This window comes from Mustelus asterias, chromosome 8 (assembly GCF_964213995.1).
Source record: "Mustelus asterias chromosome 8, sMusAst1.hap1.1, whole genome shotgun sequence".
In the NCBI taxonomy this organism is placed as follows: Eukaryota; Metazoa; Chordata; class Chondrichthyes; order Carcharhiniformes; family Triakidae; genus Mustelus; species Mustelus asterias.
Window position 1 is genome coordinate 49,667,145 of NC_135808.1, and position 19,015 is coordinate 49,686,159.

General features: G+C 50.0%; 1 protein-coding gene across 1 annotated transcript in view; it reads left to right on the top strand.

The window, feature by feature from the left end:
- Positions 1-17,148, top strand: part of zbtb37 (zinc finger and BTB domain containing 37) — a 36,249-nt gene extending 19,101 nt beyond the window's left edge. The window contains exon 5 of the mRNA XM_078217945.1: positions 15,720-17,148. Coding sequence (XP_078074071.1) covers positions 15,720-16,202 — 483 coding nt within the window. The 3' untranslated portion in view covers positions 16,203-17,148. The remainder of the gene's footprint in view (positions 1-15,719) is intronic.
- The last annotated feature ends 1,867 nt before the right edge of the window (positions 17,149-19,015 follow it).

Sequence of the window (19,015 nt, forward strand, 5' to 3'; positions counted from 1 at the left end):
TTGACTACCTTCTCCACCTGCATTGCCACTTTCAGTGACTTGTGTTCCTGTACATCCAGATCCCTTTGCCTATCAATACTCTTAAGGGTTCTGCCATTTACTGTATATTTCCTATCTGTATTAGACCTTCCAAAATGCATTACCTCACATTTGTCCGGATTAACCTCCATCTGCCATCTCTCCGCCCAAGTCTCCAACTGATCTATATCCTGCTGTATCCTCTGATGGTCCTCATCGCTATCCGCAAATCCACCAACCTTTGTGTCGTCCGCAAACTTATTAATCAATCCAGTTACACTTTCCTCCAAATAATTTATATATATATATATATATATATAACAAACAGCAACGGTCCCAGCACTGATCCTTGAGGAACACCAAATGCACCCTTCCACTGCTACCCTCTGTCTTGACCGAGCCAGTTTAGTATTCACCTTGCCAGCTCACCTCTGATCCCATGCGACTTCACCTTCTGCACCAGTCTGCCATGAGGGATCTTGTCGAAGGCCTTACTGAAGTCCATGTAGCCACCATCCACTGCCCTATCCTCATCAATCATCTTCGTCACTTCCTCGAAAAAGTCTTAAAGATACAGACAATGTGAGTGGAGGGAGCACTTGCAGAATCTCACTGGCTGCCCTCTCTGGAGACAATACACACTTCTTTAACCTGTGCCTAATGCTCCCTCCACTCACATTGTCTGTATCTTTAAGAGTTGATTAGCTGTAAAGATTCGCATTCTAATCAGTATTCTGTAACTTGATTTTGTGTCTCTGTTTGAGAGCAGATTTCCACTCCATCTGACGAAGGAGCAGGGCTCTGAAAGCTAATGACATTTGCTACCAAATAAACCAGTTGGACTTTAACCTGGTGTTGTTAAAACTCTTACTGTGTTTACCTCTCCTGTAGCCAGTGAGGATACAAAGATTTCTCTCAAGGCCCCAGCAATTTCCTCCCTTGCCTCTCAGTATTCTGGGGTATATCCCATTTGGCCCTGGAGACTTGTCTACCTTAATGTTTCTCAAGAACCTCAATACCACCTCCTTTTTGATCTCAACATGACTCAAACTATCAACACATCCTTTCCCAGACTCATCATCCGCCAAGTCCTTCTCTTTGGTGAATACTAACGCAAAGTACTCATTTAATACCTCGCCCATTTCCTCTCACTCCATGCATAGATTCCCTCCCTTGTCCTTGAGTGGGCCAACCCTCTCCCTGGCTACCCTCTTGCTCTTTATATATGTATAAAAAGCCTTGGGATTTTCCTTAATCCTGCTGGCCAATGCTTTTTCATGACCCCTTTTAGCCCTTCTTACTCCTTGCTTAAGTTTCTTTCCACATTCCTTGTATTCCACACTTGCTTCGCGTATTCCCAGCCTCCTAGCTTTGACAAATGCTTCCTTTTTCTCTTTGTACTTGGAAGTGCATGATAAAATAGGAATGAGTCAGCATGGCTTCGCCAGGGGGAGGTCATGTCTGACAAATCTGTTAGAGTTCTTTGAGGAGGTAACAAAGAAGAAAATAAATTAAATAAAATAAATAATAAAACAAAGGAGAACCAGCGGACGTGATTGATTTAGATTTCCAGAAGGCCTTTGACAAGGTGCCGCGTAGGAGACTGTTAAATGAGTTAAGAGCCCGTGGTGTTAAGGGTAAGATCATGGCATGGATAGAGGATTGGCTGACTGGCAGAAGACAGAGAATGGGGATAAAGGGGTCTTTTTCAGGATAGCAGCCAGTGACGAGTGGTGTGCCTCAGGTTGGTGCTGGGACCACAACTTTTCACAATATGCATTAACGATTTGGAAAAAGGAACTGAAGGCACTGTTGCTAAGTTTATAGAATCCTACAGTGCAGAAGGAGGCCATTCGGCAATCAAATCTGCACAGACCACAATCCCACCCAGGCCCTATCCCCATAACCCCATGCATTTATCCTAGCTAGTCCCCCTGACACTAAGGGGCAATTTAGCATGGCCAATCCACCTAACACGCACATCTTTGGACTGTGGGAGGAAACCGGAGCACCCGGAAGAAAACCACGCCAACATGGGGAGAATGTATAAACTGCACACAGACAGTGACCCAAGCCGGGAATCAAACCCAAGTCCCTGGTGCTCTGAGACACCAGTGCTAACCACTTTGCAGATGATATAAAGATATGTAGAGGGATAGGTAGTATTGAGGAAGCAGGGGGGCTGCAGAAGGACTTGGACAGATTAGAAGAGTGGGCAAAGAAGTGGCAGATGGAATACAATGTGGAAAAGTGTGAGGTTATGCACTTTGGAAGGAGGAATGGGGGCATAGACTATTTTCTAAATGGGGAAATCAGAAGCAAAAAGGGACTTGGGAGTCCTTGTTCAAGATTCTCTGAAGGTTATCGTGCAGGTTCAGTTGGCAATTAGGAAGGCAAATGCATTCATGTCGAGAGGGCTAGAATGCAAGAGCAGGGATGTACTTCTGAGGCTGTGTAAGGCTCTGGTCAGACCCCATTTGGAGCATTGTGAACAGTTTTGGGCCCTGTATCTAAGGAAGGATGTGCTGGCCTTGGAAAGGGTCCAGAGGAGGTTCACAAGAATGATCCCTGGAATGAAGAGCTTGTCGTATGAGGGACGATTGAGGACTCTGGGTCTGTTGAGAAGGATGAGGGGGGGATCTTATTGAAACTTACAGGATACTGCGAGGCCTGGATAGAGTGGACGTGGAGAGGATGTTTCCACTAGTAGGCAAAAGTAGAAGCAGAGGGCACAACCTCAGGCTGAAGGAACGATCCTTTTAAACAGAGATGAGGAGGAATTTCTTCAGTCAGAGAGCGGTGAATCTGGAACTCTTTGCCGCAGAAGGCTGTGGAGGCCAGGTCATTGAGTGTCTTTAAGGCAGAGATAGATAGGTTCTTGATTAATAAGGGGATCAGGGGTTATGGGGAAAAGGCAGGAGAATGGGGTTGAGAAAAATTTCAGCTATGATTGAATGGCGGAGCAGACTCGATGGGCCGAGTGGCCTAATTTTGCTCCTTGGTCTTATGGAGAGAGAGGGTAGGGTTATTTTTCTTGGAACAAAGAAGTCCGAGGGGTGACTTGATAGAGATATACAAAATTTATGAGAAAAAAGATAGAGTGGACAGGTTAAAAAATTGTTTCCCTTGGTGGAGAATTCTAGAACCAGGGGACATAGTAAGGAGTCTCACAACACCAGGTTAAAGTTCAACAGATGTATTTGGAAATCACGAGCTTTCAGAGCACTGCTCCTTCTTCAGGTGAGTGACATAGTGATCAGGTGAGTGACATAGTGATCAGGTGAGTGACATAGTGATCAGGTGAGTGACATAGTGATCAGGTGAGTGACATAGTGATCAGGTGAGGGACATAGATTCAAGATAAGTGTCAGTAGGTGTACATGGGACATGAAGAATAACTTTTTTTATGCAGAGGGTGATGGGTGTCCGAGTTGGCGAAGCTACCAGAGACCCTAAGCTCTTTTAAAAAGTACCTGGATCTGCACCTTAAGTGTTGTAAGCTACAGGGCTATGGGCTGGGTGCAGGAAGGTGGGATTAGAAAGGGCACCTGGGAGTCCTCGGGCTGGCATGGACAAGATGGGCTGAATGGCTGCCTCCTGTGCTGTAAACGTTCCTGTGTTTTATGTGAAGCACGTTGTGTTTCTCTCTGTTGGATTTCATCTGACACTTTTCTGCCCGATTCTCGGGTTTATTCCAATCTAGCAGTTGTTTATCCTGTTAAGCTTGGATCTGCCACCTTCATAATCACTTAGATGCTACCTTAAATTACTGCTGTCGCTATCATATCGGTGCAATGTTTAGACCAGTGTACATGAACCAATGAGCAGCAGAGAGGAGCCTGGTTGACTTCGCCCTTGTTCAGCACCGACAAAAGAAATAATACTGATGTCAGAGGTCATGTGACCATGTTGACCAATCAGAGTGGAATGGCACAGTGACACAGTGGTTAGCACTGCTGCCTCTCAGCGCCAGGGACCCCGCTTCGATTCCCAGCTTGGGTCACTCTGTGCGGAGTCTGCATGTTTTCCCTGTGTCTGTGTGGGTTTCCTCCGGGTACTCTGGTTTCCTCCCACAGTCCAAAGACGTGCGGGTTAGGTGGATTGGCTGTGCTAAATTCTCCCTCAGTGTACCCGAACAGGTGCTGGCGTGTCGCGACTAGGGGATTTTCACAGTAACTTCATTGCAGTGATAATGTAAGCCTTCTTGTGACTAATAAATAAACTTTAAACTGGTGGGACTTAAGCATGTTCAACTTTCTCAGTGAAGCGACTTGCAAAGTGTGCTGAGACCTATGAGAACGTTAAAAATGTTGTCTATCGGAGAGAAGGTGAAATACATGTAGGTTATGTTGATTGGCCATGAAAAATTGCCCCTTAGTGTCAGGGGGATTCGCAGGGTAAAAACGTGTGGTTATGGGGGTAGGGCCTGGGTGGGATTGTTGTTGGTGCAGTTTTGATGTGCCGTATGGCCTCCTTCTGCACTGTAGGAATTCTATGTTCTATGAAGTTGATGAAGCGATGGAAAACCGTATTATTAAGAGCTGAAAGGATCAAAGATTCTGCCATCATATTTGTACACCATTCTGAAAGCCGAGGAGAATATCTTGGAGCAGTTCACCAAGAAGGCATCCTCTCCAGCAAGGAAGAGGATGAGAACAGCTGCCTATCCTGATGTCAAAGAAGCTCGGCTAACGCAGTTCAAGGCAGCCTGAGCAGAGGACGTGCCAATCTCTGCTCCAATCTTGCCAGAAAGTAGAGTTGCTCTGGCAAAGGAGCTGTGACTCATGGAGTTCACCTGCAAAGGATGGCTGGACTGATCGAAAACAAGGCACAGTATCATCTTCCAAGTGATGGGTGGTGGTTATTGGAGCAATAACAGGTGATTGAGTCGAAAATGTCTCGTCCACGTCTGCACAAAGAGACATATTTAATGCAGATGAAACCAGACTGTTTTATCACCTTTCGCCAGACCATTTTTTACACATGTCTTCTTAAACGTTAATGGTGGAAAGCAGGGTGAGGAACTCGTCACTGCCATGGTCTGCACCAACATGGGTGGCAGCATAAAACTGTAGCTTCTCGTGATAGGGAAGTTCAAGAGGCCATGGTGCTTTGTGAAAGTCAAGACACAACCCACATATTTTTGAGACGTGGACAAAATGTATTAGAACATGAAAGGAAAGGAAGCTTGTCATCATTATATGTTGCTGCCGCGCGTACGAAAATGCCACTGGCATGATGAGCATCAAGCTGATGTTCTTGCCTCCCAACATCATGGCCAAGCTCCCGCCAATCGATCAGGGTTCCTGATGGCAGCTGATTTCTCAGCTCATCAAGGCCATCGATGCGATGTGGGACTACACTCCCACTGTACAAGTGGCCATGTTGACTCAGTCTCCAAGTCATGCCCAATGCTAAGAGGAAGGCCTCGTGAACCTATATCTGGGAATAACTAAGAAGCCTTGATATCAACACAAAAGCATATGGCACCTCCAGTCCGTTTCCTGTACACTTGTGAAACTCTAACGAACTACAGAAAGTAGCCAAAATTCATTGAATTGTAGCAATGACCAGACGAAATTGGCCAGCAACTATCTCGTAAATAGTTCATGATCTTTTTAAGCTATTCAGGCCATTTAACTGTTCAGCTGTTTGATATTAAGACAAGGAATAGGCTGGAGATTTACGTTCCTAAATGGCAGTGCTGGCAGCAAATCAGCTTTGCACGACATTTGACATCATAATTTGCCTGCTGTTGGCAGACATTAAGTTAATACACACTAACCCCTTTATCAATCTGCCATCTGGCACAGTTCATGTCAGGAGTGAGTACGTGACTGGACTCAGCAGTTTTAGCTGCTGCTGAGCCCAGTTGCTCCCCTGCTAGCCTTTTCCCTTCCATTAATGCAGTGCCTATCTTTCATGAGTGCCTGACAGTCAATTGAGTGCTTATTGAACTGTATTCTCTATTGTACTATAAGAAACCTGGCACCAATTTGCACACCACAAGCTCCCACAACCAGCAATGACCAGATAACCTGTTTTAATGCAGTGGGTTGAGGGATAAATAGAACATAGAAAGCCACAGCACAAACAGGCCCTTCGGCCCACAAGTTGCGCCGATCACATCCCCACCTCTAGGCCTATCTATAGCCCTCAATCCCATTAAATCCCATGTACTCATCCAGAAGTCTCTTAAAAGACCCCAACGAGTTTGCCTCCACCACCACCGACGTCAGCCGATTCCACTCACCCACCACCCTCTGAGTGAAAAACTTACCCCTGACATCTCCTCTGTACCTACCCCCCAGCACCTTAAACCTGTGTCCTCTCGTAGCAACCATTTCAGCCCTTGGAAATAGCCTCTGGGAGTCTACCCTATCCAGACCTCTCAACATCTTGTAAACCTCTATCAGGTCACCTCTCATCCTTCGTCTCTCCAGGGAGAAGAGACCAAGCTCCCTCAACCTATCCTCATAAGGCATGCCCCCCAATCCAGGCAACATCCTTGTAAATCTCCTCTGCACCCTTTCAATGGCTTCAACATCTTTCCTGTAATGAGGTGACCAGAACTGCGCGCAGTACTCCAAGTGGGGTCTAACCAGGGTCCTATAAAGCTGCAGCATTATCTCCCGACTCCTAAACTCAATCCCTCGATTAATGAAGGCCAGTACGCCGTACGCCTTCTTGACCGCATCCTCCACTTGCGAGGCCGATTTAAGAGTCCTATGGACCCGGACCCCAAGGTCCTTCTGATCCTCTACACTGCTAAGAATGGTACCCTTCATATTATACTGCTGCTTCATCCCATTGGATCTGCCAAAATGGATCACCACACACTTATCCGGGTTGAAGTCCATCTGCCACTTCTCCGCCCAGTCTTGCATTCTATCTATGTCTCGCTGCAACTTCTGACATCCCTCCAAACTATCCACAACACCACCTACCTTGGTGTCGTCAGCAAACTTACCAACCCATCCCTCCACTTCCTCATCCAGGTCATTTATGAAAATGACAAACAGCAAGGGTCCCAGAACAGATCCCTGGGGCACTCCACTGGTCACTGACCTCCATGCAGAGAAAGACCCCTCCACAGCCACTCTCTGCCTTCTGCAGGCAAGCCAGTTCTGGATCCACAAGGCAACAGCCCCTTGGATCCCATGCCCTCTCACTTTCTCAAGAAGTCTTGCATGGGGGACCTTATCGAACGCCTTGCTGAAGTCCATATAGACCACATCCACCGCTCTTCCTTCGTCAATGTGTTTGGTCACATTTTCAAAGAACTCAACCAGGCCAGGACATCAGGTACAACTCCCTGTCCTTTGATTAGTGTCATGGGATCTTTTACATCCATCCAGGGTAAACAGACCTCGAGCATAAAACAGTGGCTATATCCATGCAGCGCTCCTTCACAACTGCACGGGAGAATATGTGCTCGGTCAAGTGTAAGGAACTGTAAGTGACCTATTGAGTAACTCTGAAGCAATGGTTTAGTTTAGTCAACAGTACACCTAATTCAAAAATATTTCCGATAACTTTAATCAGCTGACAGAAGCAGAGAATGCACTTTGCTTCACTTAGGCCGCATGTTAAACAAGCCTGTACTGAGGGCCCAATGCAGTCCTTGAATCCTATCTATGCATACTTGTCAAACGGGGAGGTTTGAATGGCAGAATATGCATGGAGCTGCTCCTTCAATCACAGGCCAGTTCTTTCCCATGTTTGCTGCTGTAGGCTTACTAATGAGGATGTTGAGCCAGTACTGGAGGGAGGATAGAGTAAATATGAGGGGGAGAGAGGTGGGGTGGGGTGGGGGGTTGGTGACAGAGAGAATGTGTGGGGGGGTAGAGAGAGTGAGTGTGGGGGGGAGAGCATGTGTGAAGAGAGAGAGAGATGGTGAGGGGGGAGAGAGAGGTAGTGTGTGTGTGGGGGGGAGAGAGAGGGTAAGAGTTTAAAGTTTATTTTTTAGTGTCACAAATAGACTTGCATTAATACTGCAGTGAAGTTACTGTGAAAATCACCCAGTTGCCACAATTCGGTGCCTGTTTGGGTATGCTGAGGGCGAATTTAGCATGGCCAGTGCACCTAACCAGCACGTGGTTCAGACTGTGGGAAGAAACCGGAGCACCCGGAGGAAACCCACGCAGACACGGGGAGAATGTGCAGACTCCGCACAGACAGTGATCCAAGCTGGGAATCGAACCTGGGTCCCTGGCTGTGTGTAGAGTGTGTGTGGGAGGGAGGGAGGGAGAGAGAGAGCGTGTGTGTGTGTGTGTGTGGGAGGGAGAAAGAGAGTGTGTGTGTGGGAGAGAGAGAGAGTGTGTGTGGGAGAGAGAGAGAGTGTGTGTGGGAGAGAGAGAGAGTGTGTGTGGGAGAGAGAGAGCGTGTGTGTGGGAGAGAGAGAGCGTGTGTGTGGGAGAGAGAGAGCGTGTGTGTGGGAGAGAGAGAGCGTGTGTGTGGGAGAGAGAGAGCGTGTGTGTGGGAGAGAGAGAGCGTGTGTGTGGGAGAGAGAGAGCGTGTGTGTGGGAGAGAGAGCGTGTGTGTGGGAGAGAGAGAGCGTGCGTGTGGGAGAGAGAGAGCGTGCGTGTGGGAGAGAGAGAGCGTGCGTGTGGGAGAGAGAGAGCGTGCGTGTGGGAGAGAGAGAGCGTGCGTGTGGGAGAGAGAGAGCGTGCGTGTGGGAGAGAGAGAGCGTGCGTGTGGGAGAGAGAGCGTGCGTGTGGGAGAGAGAGAGCGTGCGTGTGGGAGAGAGAGAGCGTGCGTGTGGGAGAGAGAGAGCGTGTGTGTGGGAGAGAGAGAGCGTGTGTGTGGGAGAGAGAGAGCGTGTGTGTGGGAGAGAGAGAGCGTGTGTGTGGGAGAGAGAGAGCGTGTGTGTGGGAGAGAGAGCGTGTGTGTGGGAGAGAGAGAGCGTGTGTGTGGGAGAGAGAGAGCGTGTGTGTGGGAGAGAGAGAGCGTGTGTGTGGGAGAGAGAGAGCGTGTGTGTGGGAGAGAGAGAGCGTGTGTGTGGGAGAGAGAGAGCGTGTGTGTGGGAGAGAGAGAGCGTGTGTGTGGGAGAGAGAGAGCGTGTGTGTGGGAGAGAGAGAGCGTGTGTGTGGGAGAGAGAGAGCGTGTGTGTGGGAGAGAGAGAGCGTGTGTGTGGGAGAGAGAGCGTGTGTGTGGGAGAGAGAGAGCGTGTGTGTGGGAGAGAGAGACGTGTGTGTGGGAGAGAGAGAGCGTGTGTGTGGGAGAGAGAGAGCGTGTGTGTGGGAGAGAGAGAGCGTGTGTGTGGGAGAGAGAGAGCGTGTGTGTGGGAGAGAGAGAGCGCGTGTGTGGGAGAGAGAGAGCGCGTGTGTGGGAGAGAGAGAGCGCGTGTGTGGGAGAGAGAGAGCGCGTGTGTGGGAGAGAGAGAGCGCGTGTGTGGGAGAGAGAGAGCGCGTGTGTGGGAGAGAGAGAGCGCGTGTGTGGGAGAGAGAGAGCGCGTGTGTGGGAGAGAGAGAGCGCGTGTGTGGGAGAGAGAGAGCGCGTGTGTGGGAGAGAGAGAGCGCGTGTGTGGGAGAGAGAGAGCGCGTGTGTGGGAGAGAGAGAGCGCGTGTGTGGGAGAGAGAGAGCGCGTGTGTGGGAGAGAGAGAGCGCGTGTGTGGGAGAGAGAGAGCGCGTGTGTGGGAGAGAGAGAGCGCGTGTGTGGGAGAGAGAGAGCGCGTGTGTGGGAGAGAGAGAGCGCGTGTGTGGGAGAGAGAGAGCGCGTGTGTGGGAGAGAGAGAGCGCGTGTGTGGGAGAGAGAGAGCGCGTGTGTGGGAGAGAGAGAGCGCGTGTGTGGGAGAGAGAGAGCGCGTGTGTGGGAGAGAGAGAGCGCGTGTGTGGGAGAGAGAGAGCGCGTGTGTGGGAGAGAGAGAGCGCGTGTGTGGGAGAGAGAGAGCGCGTGTGTGGGAGAGAGAGAGCGCGTGTGTGGGAGAGAGAGAGCGCGTGTGTGGGAGAGAGAGAGCGCGTGTGTGGGAGAGAGAGAGAGAGAGCGCGTGTGTGGGAGAGAGAGAGAGAGAGCGCGTGTGTGGGAGAGAGAGAGAGAGAGCGCGTGTGTGGGAGAGAGAGAGAGAGAGCGCGTGTGTGGGAGAGAGAGAGAGAGAGCGCGTGTGTGGGAGAGAGAGAGAGAGAGAGCGTGTGTGGGAGAGAGAGAGAGAGAGAGCGTGTGTGGGAGAGAGAGAGAGAGCGTGTGTGGGAGAGAGAGAGAGAGAGCGTGTGTGGGAGAGAGAGAGAGAGCGTGTGTGGGAGAGAGAGAGAGAGCGTGTGTGGGAGAGAGAGAGAGAGCGTGTGTGGGAGAGAGAGAGAGCGCGTGTGTGGGAGAGAGAGAGAGAGAGAGCGCGTGTGTGGGAGAGAGAGAGAGAGCGCGTGTGTGGGAGAGAGAGAGAGAGAGAGCGCGTGTGTGGGAGAGAGAGAGAGCGTGTGTGTGGGAGAGAGAGAGAGCGTGTGTGTGGGAGAGAGAGAGAGCGTGTGTGTGGGAGAGAGAGAGAGCGTGTGTGTGGGAGAGAGAGAGAGCGTGTGTGTGGGAGAGAGAGAGAGAGCGTGTGTGTGGGAGAGAGAGAGAGAGAGCGTGTGTGTGGGAGAGAGAGAGAGAGCGTGTGTGTGGGAGAGAGAGAGAGCGTGTGTGTGGGGAGAGAGAGAGAGAGCGTGTGTGTGGGAGAGAGAGAGAGAGCGTGTGTGTGGGAGAGAGAGAGAGAGAGCGTGTGGGAGAGAGAGAGAGAGAGAGCGCGTGTGTGGGAGAGAGAGAGAGAGAGCGCGTGTGTGGGAGAGAGAGAGAGAGAGAGCGCGTGTGTGGGAGAGAGAGAGAGCGCGTGTGTGGGAGAGAGAGAGAGCGCGTGTGTGGGAGAGAGAGAGAGCGTGTGTGTGGGAGAGAGAGAGAGCGTGTGGGAGAGAGAGAGAGAGCGTGTGGGAGAGAGAGAGAGAGCGTGTGGGAGAGAGAGAGAGAGCGTGTGGGAGAGAGAGAGAGCGTGTGTGTGGGAGAGAGAGAGAGAGCGTGTGTGTGGGAGAGAGAGAGAGAGCGTGTGTGTGGGAGAGAGAGAGAGCGTGTGTGTGGGAGAGAGAGAGCGTGTGTGTGGGAGAGAGAGAGCGTGTGTGTGGGAGAGAGAGAGCGTGTGTGTGGGAGAGAGAGAGCGTGTGTGTGGGAGAGAGAGAGCGTGTGTGTGGGAGAGAGAGAGCGTGTGTGTGGGAGAGAGAGAGCGTGTGTGTGGGAGAGAGAGAGCGTGTGTGTGGGAGAGAGAGAGCGTGTGTGTGGGAGAGAGAGAGCGTGTGTGTGGGAGAGAGAGAGCGTGTGTGTGGGAGAGAGAGAGCGTGTGTGTGGGAGAGAGAGAGCGTGTGTGTGGGAGAGAGAGAGCGTGTGTGTGGGAGAGAGAGAGCGTGTGTGTGGGAGAGAGAGAGCGTGTGTGTGGGAGAGAGAGAGCGTGTGTGTGGGAGAGAGAGAGCGTGTGTGTGGGAGAGAGAGAGCGTGTGTGTGGGAGAGAGAGAGCGTGTGTGTGGGAGAGAGAGAGCGTGTGTGTGGGAGAGAGAGAGCGTGTGTGTGGGAGAGAGAGAGCGTGTGTGTGGGAGAGAGAGAGCGTGTGTGTGGGAGAGAGAGAGCGTGTGTGTGGGAGAGAGAGAGCGCGTGTGTGGGAGAGAGAGAGCGCGTGTGTGGGAGAGAGAGAGCGCGTGTGTGGGAGAGAGAGAGCGCGTGTGTGGGAGAGAGAGAGCGCGTGTGTGGGAGAGAGAGAGCGCGTGTGTGGGAGAGAGAGAGCGCGTGTGTGGGAGAGAGAGAGCGCGTGTGTGGGAGAGAGAGAGCGCGTGTGTGGGAGAGAGAGAGCGCGTGTGTGGGAGAGAGAGAGCGCGTGTGTGGGAGAGAGAGAGCGCGTGTGTGGGAGAGAGAGAGCGCGTGTGTGGGAGAGAGAGAGCGCGTGTGTGGGAGAGAGAGAGCGCGTGTGTGGGAGAGAGAGAGCGCGTGTGTGGGAGAGAGAGAGCGCGTGTGTGGGAGAGAGAGAGCGCGTGTGTGGGAGAGAGAGAGCGCGTGTGTGGGAGAGAGAGAGCGCGTGTGTGGGAGAGAGAGAGCGCGTGTGTGGGAGAGAGAGAGCGCGTGTGTGGGAGAGAGAGAGCGCGTGTGTGGGAGAGAGAGAGCGCGTGTGTGGGAGAGAGAGAGCGCGTGTGTGGGAGAGAGAGAGCGCGTGTGTGGGAGAGAGAGAGCGCGTGTGTGGGAGAGAGAGAGCGCGTGTGTGGGAGAGAGAGAGCGCGTGTGTGGGAGAGAGAGAGCGCGTGTGTGGGAGAGAGAGAGCGCGTGTGTGGGAGAGAGAGAGCGCGTGTGTGGGAGAGAGAGAGCGCGTGTGTGGGAGAGAGAGAGCGCGTGTGTGGGAGAGAGAGAGCGCGTGTGTGGGAGAGAGAGAGAGAGAGCGCGTGTGTGGGAGAGAGAGAGAGAGCGCGTGTGTGGGAGAGAGAGAGAGAGAGCGTGTGTGTGGGAGAGAGAGAGCGCGCGTGTGTGGGAGAGAGAGAGAGAGAGAGCGCGTGTGTGGGAGAGAGAGAGAGAGAGCGTGTGTGTGGGAGGGAGAGAGAGAGAGCGTGTGTGTGGGAGAGAGAGAGAGCGTGTGGGAGAGAGAGAGCGTGTGGGACAGAGAGAGAGAGCGTGTGGGAGAGAGAGAGAGAGCGTGTGGGAGAGAGAGAGAGCGTGTGGGAGAGAGAGAGAGAGCGTGTGGGAGAGAGAGAGAGTGTGGGAGAGAGAGAGAGCGTGTGTGTGAGAGAGAGAGAGAGCGTGTGTGTGAGAGAGAGAGAGCGCGTGTGTGTGGGAGAGAGAGAGAGCGTGTGTGTGGGAGAGAGAGAGCGTGTGTGTGGGAGAGAGAGAGAGAGCGTGTGTGTGGGAGAGAGAGAGAGAGCGTGTGTGTGGGAGAGAGAGAGAGAGCGTGTGTGTGGGAGAGAGAGAGAGAGAGCGTGTGTGGGAGAGAGAGAGAGAGCGTGTGTGTGGGAGAGAGAGAGAGTGTGTGTGTGGGAGAGAGAGAGAGCGTGTGTGTGGGAGAGAGAGAGAGAGCGTGTGTGTGTGGGAGAGAGAGAGAGAGCGTGTGTGTGTGGGAGAGAGAGAGAGAGCGTGTGTGTGTGGGAGAGAGAGAGAGCGTGTGTGTGTGGGAGAGAGAGAGAGAGCGTGTGTGTGTGGGAGAGAGAGAGAGAGAGCGTGTGTGTGTGGGAGAGAGAGAGAGAGAGAGAGCGTGTGTGTGTGTGAGAGAGAGAGAGAGAGCGTGTGTGTGTGGGAGAGAGAGAGAGAGCGTGTGTGTGTGGGAGAGAGAGAGAGAGAGCGTGTGTGTGGGAGAGAGAGAGAGAGCGTGTGTGTGGGAGAGAGAGAGAGCGTGTGTGTGTGGGAGAGAGAGAGAGAGCGTGTGTGTGTGGGAGAGAGAGAGAGAGCGTGTGTGTGTGGGAGAGAGAGAGAGAGCGTGTGTGTGTGGGAGAGAGAGAGAGCGTGTGTGTGTGGGAGAGAGAGAGAGCATGTGTGTGTGGGAGAGAGAGAGAGAGCGTGTGTGTGGGAGAGAGAGAGAGAGCGTGTGTGTGTGGGAGAGAGAGAGAGAGCGTGTGTGTGTGGGAGAGAGAGAGAGAGAGAGAGCGTGTGTGGGGGAGAGAGCGTGTTGGTGGGGGAGGGAGAGAGTGAGGGGGAGGGGGGGAAAGAGTGGGTGGAATTCTCCAGAAAAATTTTAAGTGTTGAATTTGTGGGAAAACTGGAGTAATTTGTGCTAGTTTTTTCAATGGGAGTTCACTCTAGAATCTCCCGCACTCTGCACTGCAGAGGCCACCAGCGTGAATGTCATTAGATTTCAGGAGGCAGGGCCTAAGCGGAACTCTGCGCATGCGCAATGGCCCCGAGCTGACAGCCTCCCATTTGCTGGCCAGCCTGAAACCCCCTCAGTGCTGCTTCCCCCAACACCCCCATGGCCCATCCCCTCCCCACCACCACCACACACACACACTCAAAACATTAACTCTGTTCTCCCTCAACAGATACTGTCAGACCTGCTGAGATTTTCCAGCATCTTCTGTTTCCATTTCTGTCCTGCTGTTTGGCCACCCCTTCTCCTTCACCCACCCCAAAACAGGCACTTGATTGCATCCTCCTTACTGACATCCAGCAAAATATTTACCTTCATCACTTGAGCCAAATTTTCCATTATGTCATTAATAGTACATTTCAGTTTGGGCTTTTTTCCTGCACAATACTTGATCTTGGACTCATTGCGAGATTATAGTTCCTGCAAATGGACCTTGAATTGAAAACCCTATCTTTAATCACTAGCCTATACTTTTTAGTACACCATGTGTAACAACTTTTGATCAGGGTAAATCACTTATTACATTGTATGTGGGATGCTTACCATCTTTCTCATGGCCTTTGGAAGTGGAGAATAACCCACCATTAGGCCAATGCCCTCAGGTTAAATTACTTGGTAGGATTTATTTACATACAAAATCATATACAGAAGCTAAGATACAACAAATTAATGAAAGTGCAAAGGTCTTGAATCTCCTTTTTGTAAGTGTCTGAAGATGTAATCTCTGGTAGAAAGTTAGTCGGAGAAATTTGTTTTATACACTTTTTTTCTTCATGGACAATGGTTTCTCCACTTGGACTAGCCTATTTCCCAAATAAACTTGATATACCACAACTGAACTGTAGTTATTTATTTCGGGTGCATAGTCACAGAGCTTTGTCAGTGGCTAGATTAAGTTCTTTAATCCCACCTTCAAATTTAGCGAGTGGACACTGTTTGACAATGTGTCGTTATTTGGACTGCACCACAGCTGCAACCTGGTTAGCCTTGGCGACCCCACTGATGTTGAGTGGCTGCATAGAGGCCTTGGCCAGTCCGGAAATGGGTTAAAATGGCCGACTGTCGTCATGGGAGACCAAAGCTGGGTGGACGAGCAGCGGGGGTTCATTTTAGTAATAAAGTAGAATTTAATACAGAACAAACAAATTTATTTTCTCCAAAACTAGCAAATTAAAATGGGACTGGCTGAGCGGGTACATGGTAAAAGGGACAATAAACACATCACTTCCCACATCAGTTCGGGCATAGGGATTAGAACACACTATAGGGAGGCAGTGGTATTGTCACTGGACCAGTAATCCTGAGAACAAGGTGAGATCTGGGGACCCGGGTTTGAATCCCACCATGGCAGATGGTGACATTTGAATTTGATAAAAATCTGGAATTAAAAGTCTAATGATAACCATGAAAGCATTATCGATTGTAGTTGAAAACCCATGGGTTCACTAATGTCCTTTAGAGAAGGAAATCTGCCGTCCTTACCTGGTCTGGCCTATATGTGACTCCAGACCCAGAGCAATATGGTTGACTTGGCAATGGAGGAAAGTTCGGGATGGGTAATAAATGCTGGCCCAGCCAGTGATGCCCACATTCGGGAAAAAACCCACTGCATTGAGAGCAACAAGCCATCAGATTGCAATGATTCAGCACTGTTGCTTTTTACATTAACAAAGGAGAGAAAGCACCCAGAGGGCATTGGCTGCAGAGTGCTTTGGGACAACTTGAGATTGTGAAACCCGATGTGAGAGTCTGTCTTTCTTTAAAAGAAGCTGACTGTTATTAGTATAGACTGAGAGAGCTCAATAGCACTCTGACACTGTCAGATTCGGGATCATCTGATTAACCCTTCCCTTACATTTGCCACTCTGTTGCTCACAGCTTCTAATGTGACTTTATATTCCCTTTCAGACTGACGAGGCCCCCTTGTTTGGCGTCAGTGGCTATGAAGAATACCTGCGGGACCAAGAAGTGGCCGAGCGCTGGTACCGCTACAACCCTCGGCTGACATGCCTGTACTGTGGCAAGTCCTTTAACCAGAAGGGAAGCCTGGACCGCCACATGCGGCTGCACATGGGCATAACACCCTTTGTGTGCCGGATCTGTGGGAAAAAGTATACCCGCAAGGACCAGTTGGAGTATCACATCCGTAAGCACACCGGGAACAAGCCCTTTCACTGCCATGTGTGTGGCAAGAGCTTTCCGTTCCAGGCCATTTTAAACCAGCACTTCAAAAAGAACCACCCGGGGTGCACGCTGCTGGAGGGGCTGCATAGTATTTCACCAGAGACCACCTCCAAGGGACAGAATGGAGAAGAGTCGCCACCTCAGGACGAGGCGAAAGCCATAGGCGAACTGATTCATGCTTCCGTCTCAACTACTGGGCCAGACTGAATGTGCACCAGGGACAGATATCTGTCTGTGGGACCACTGGGGGCTGCTTTTATTTTAGTGTGGACTGTTTTATTTGGATTTAGAACTGTTTATAGAAAGGGTTCTTTTTTTGCAGGAAAGAAAGATTGAGCCTCCCAGTTGCTACATTGCTCCAAGTCACATGCAACTGTTGCTCTTTTAACCTCATGACTTTCCCCTGCCTTAGGAAGGTGTGACTGCAGGAAGTGATTGGATCCTTGCTGCAGGCGAAGGGTGAATTCTAGGCTGTACCAGATAGCTAATGTTGAACACTTAGATCCAACAGAAAGTATTTCCCCATTGTGCGCCATTGCCTGGTCTCATTTCTTAACCTGTCCTGGAACAGCCCAGGAAACATGTTCTGCAAGATCTGGGGTCACTTCCCCAGATATGTTGAAGTTCATAGCTGTCAGTATTTAGAAGGAACAGAACAGAAACCAGGTCATCTCCTCCCTGGAAGGTGCGAGCGTTTGAAGGGGTAAGAAATGATAAGGAGAGTAAAGGGGTTTGGAGTGGAAGTTCTTAAGCAGATTCCTCAGTGGTGGAATATCTGTGCTGTGAATGGAAAACCCTGTGGTTCTGTACATTTCTGTAAACGACTGACAAAAAGTGTTTTTAACTATAGATAGTATGTAAAAGAAACAGGGATACTCCAAATGAATGTGTGAGACCAGGTTTGATAGTAGATTTATAGTCGAGTGGATTTGTGTGTGTAATGTTTGAGTAGTGTGAGTGTGTCTTTCAACCTGGGATATCCCTTAATGAGGACTGAAAGGCAGTATTCTAATATACCTCTTATAAACCGTCCAGTGAAGCAATTCTGCGTGGGTTTGTGAAGGTGTTTTTATCAATAATGGATTGGAGAAATGTACAGAACACAGAATATTCCATAATTTATAGCATTCCTGGAATAAACTAATGAAGTCACCGACTGTTTGATTTTAGTGTAAAAATGCTTCTGAAGAATTGGTTAGTTGGGGGTAAGTGGGGAGTGTGGCAGATTGAGCTTGGAGCAATTTCAGTGATTTGTTGGGCCAAGCCCACATCTTTCTGACAAGGTGTGTTCCGCTGGAGCACACAGACAGATAGGAAATATCTCTGTCTTTCAAACTTGTGTTTCTTTTTCACCCAATATTTACTGTCTCAGAAATGCTACGAGCTTAATATGTAATACAAACCTCTTGATGAGGAACACGTTAAAGGTGTTCGTAGGATAGGTAGGAGAAACCAAACCCAGAATAAAGGGCTTAAAATTAGATCTGGGCTTTTCAGGATTGATTTCAAGGAGCATTTTCTTCACACACAAGGTGGTGGAAGTCGGGAATTCCCCCTCTAAGAAAGCTGTTCAGCTTGCAAACCAATTGAAAAGTTTAAACCCCCCTCAGGCTAACGGATGTTTGTGAGGTATTAAGGGTTATGGAACCAAGGCAGGTAAATGGAGTCATTGGATAGCAGAATAGGCTCAAGGGGCTGAATGGCGTCCTCTTGATCCTTTAGCTGCTGACAACCATGGGTCTGTTTGGTGAGGAGGGAGAAAAGTGCTTCACATCACGAAAAGCTACTTGGGTCAGAGCGGCTGCCTGTCTTGTGGTTTGAATGATTAAATTAGTAACTTGGTTTTTTTTGTACGCTATAACCTCTCCAGTCCGGAAAGCTGTTCTTCACAAGCATCAGTTGTCCAGAAATTATTTGAGCAAACCCAAGCATTCCCTCAATGTCATTGACATCATTTTATGATCGTACTTTGGGAACAGAAACATGCAAGATACAGTATAGAATCCCTACAGTGCAGATGGAGGCCATTCGGCCCATCAAGGCCTCAGCGACAACAATCCCACCCAGGTCCTATTCCCGTAACCCCAAGTGTTTACATAGAACATAGAACAGTACAGCACAGAACAGGCCCTTCGGCCCACGATGTTGTGCTGAGCTTTGTCTGAAACCCAGATCAAGCTATTTCCTCCCTATCATCCTGAAGTACTCCATGTGCCTATCCAATAGCTTCTTAAATGTTCCTACAGTTTCTGACTCCACTATCCCTGCAGGCAGTCCATTCCACACCCCAACCACTCTCTGAGTAAAAAACCTACCTCGGACATCCTTCCTCTATCTCCCACCATGAACCCTATAGTTATGCCCCCTAGTTACCGCTCCATTCACCCGAGGAAATAGTCTTTGAACGTTCACTCTATCTATCCCCCTCATCATCTTATAAACCTCTATCAAGTCTCCTCGCAACCTCCTCTGCTCCAAAGAGAAAAGCCCAAGTTCCCTCAACCTTTCCTCATAAGACCTACCCTCCAAACCAGGCAGCATCCTGGTAAATCTCCTTTGCACTCTTTCCAGTGTCTCCACATCCTTTTTGTAGTGAGGTGACCAGAACTGCACACAATATTCCAAATGTGGTCTCACCAAGGTCCTGTACAGTTGCAGCATAACCCCACGGCACTTAAACTCAAACCCCCTGTTAATGAACGCCAACACACTATAGGCCTTCTTCACGGCTCTATCCACTTGAGTGGCAACCTTCAGAGATCTATGGATATGAACCCCAAGATCTCTCTGTTCCTCCACATTCTTCAGAACCCTATCTTTGACCCTGTAATCCACATTTAAATTTGTCCTACCAAAATGAATCACCTCGCATTTGTCAGGGTTAAACTCCATTTGCCATTTTTCAGCCCAGCTCTGCATCTTATCTATATCTCTTTGCAGCCTACAACAGCCCTCCACCTCATCCACTACTCCACCAATCTTGGTGTCATCAGCAAATTTACTGATCCACCCTTCAGCCC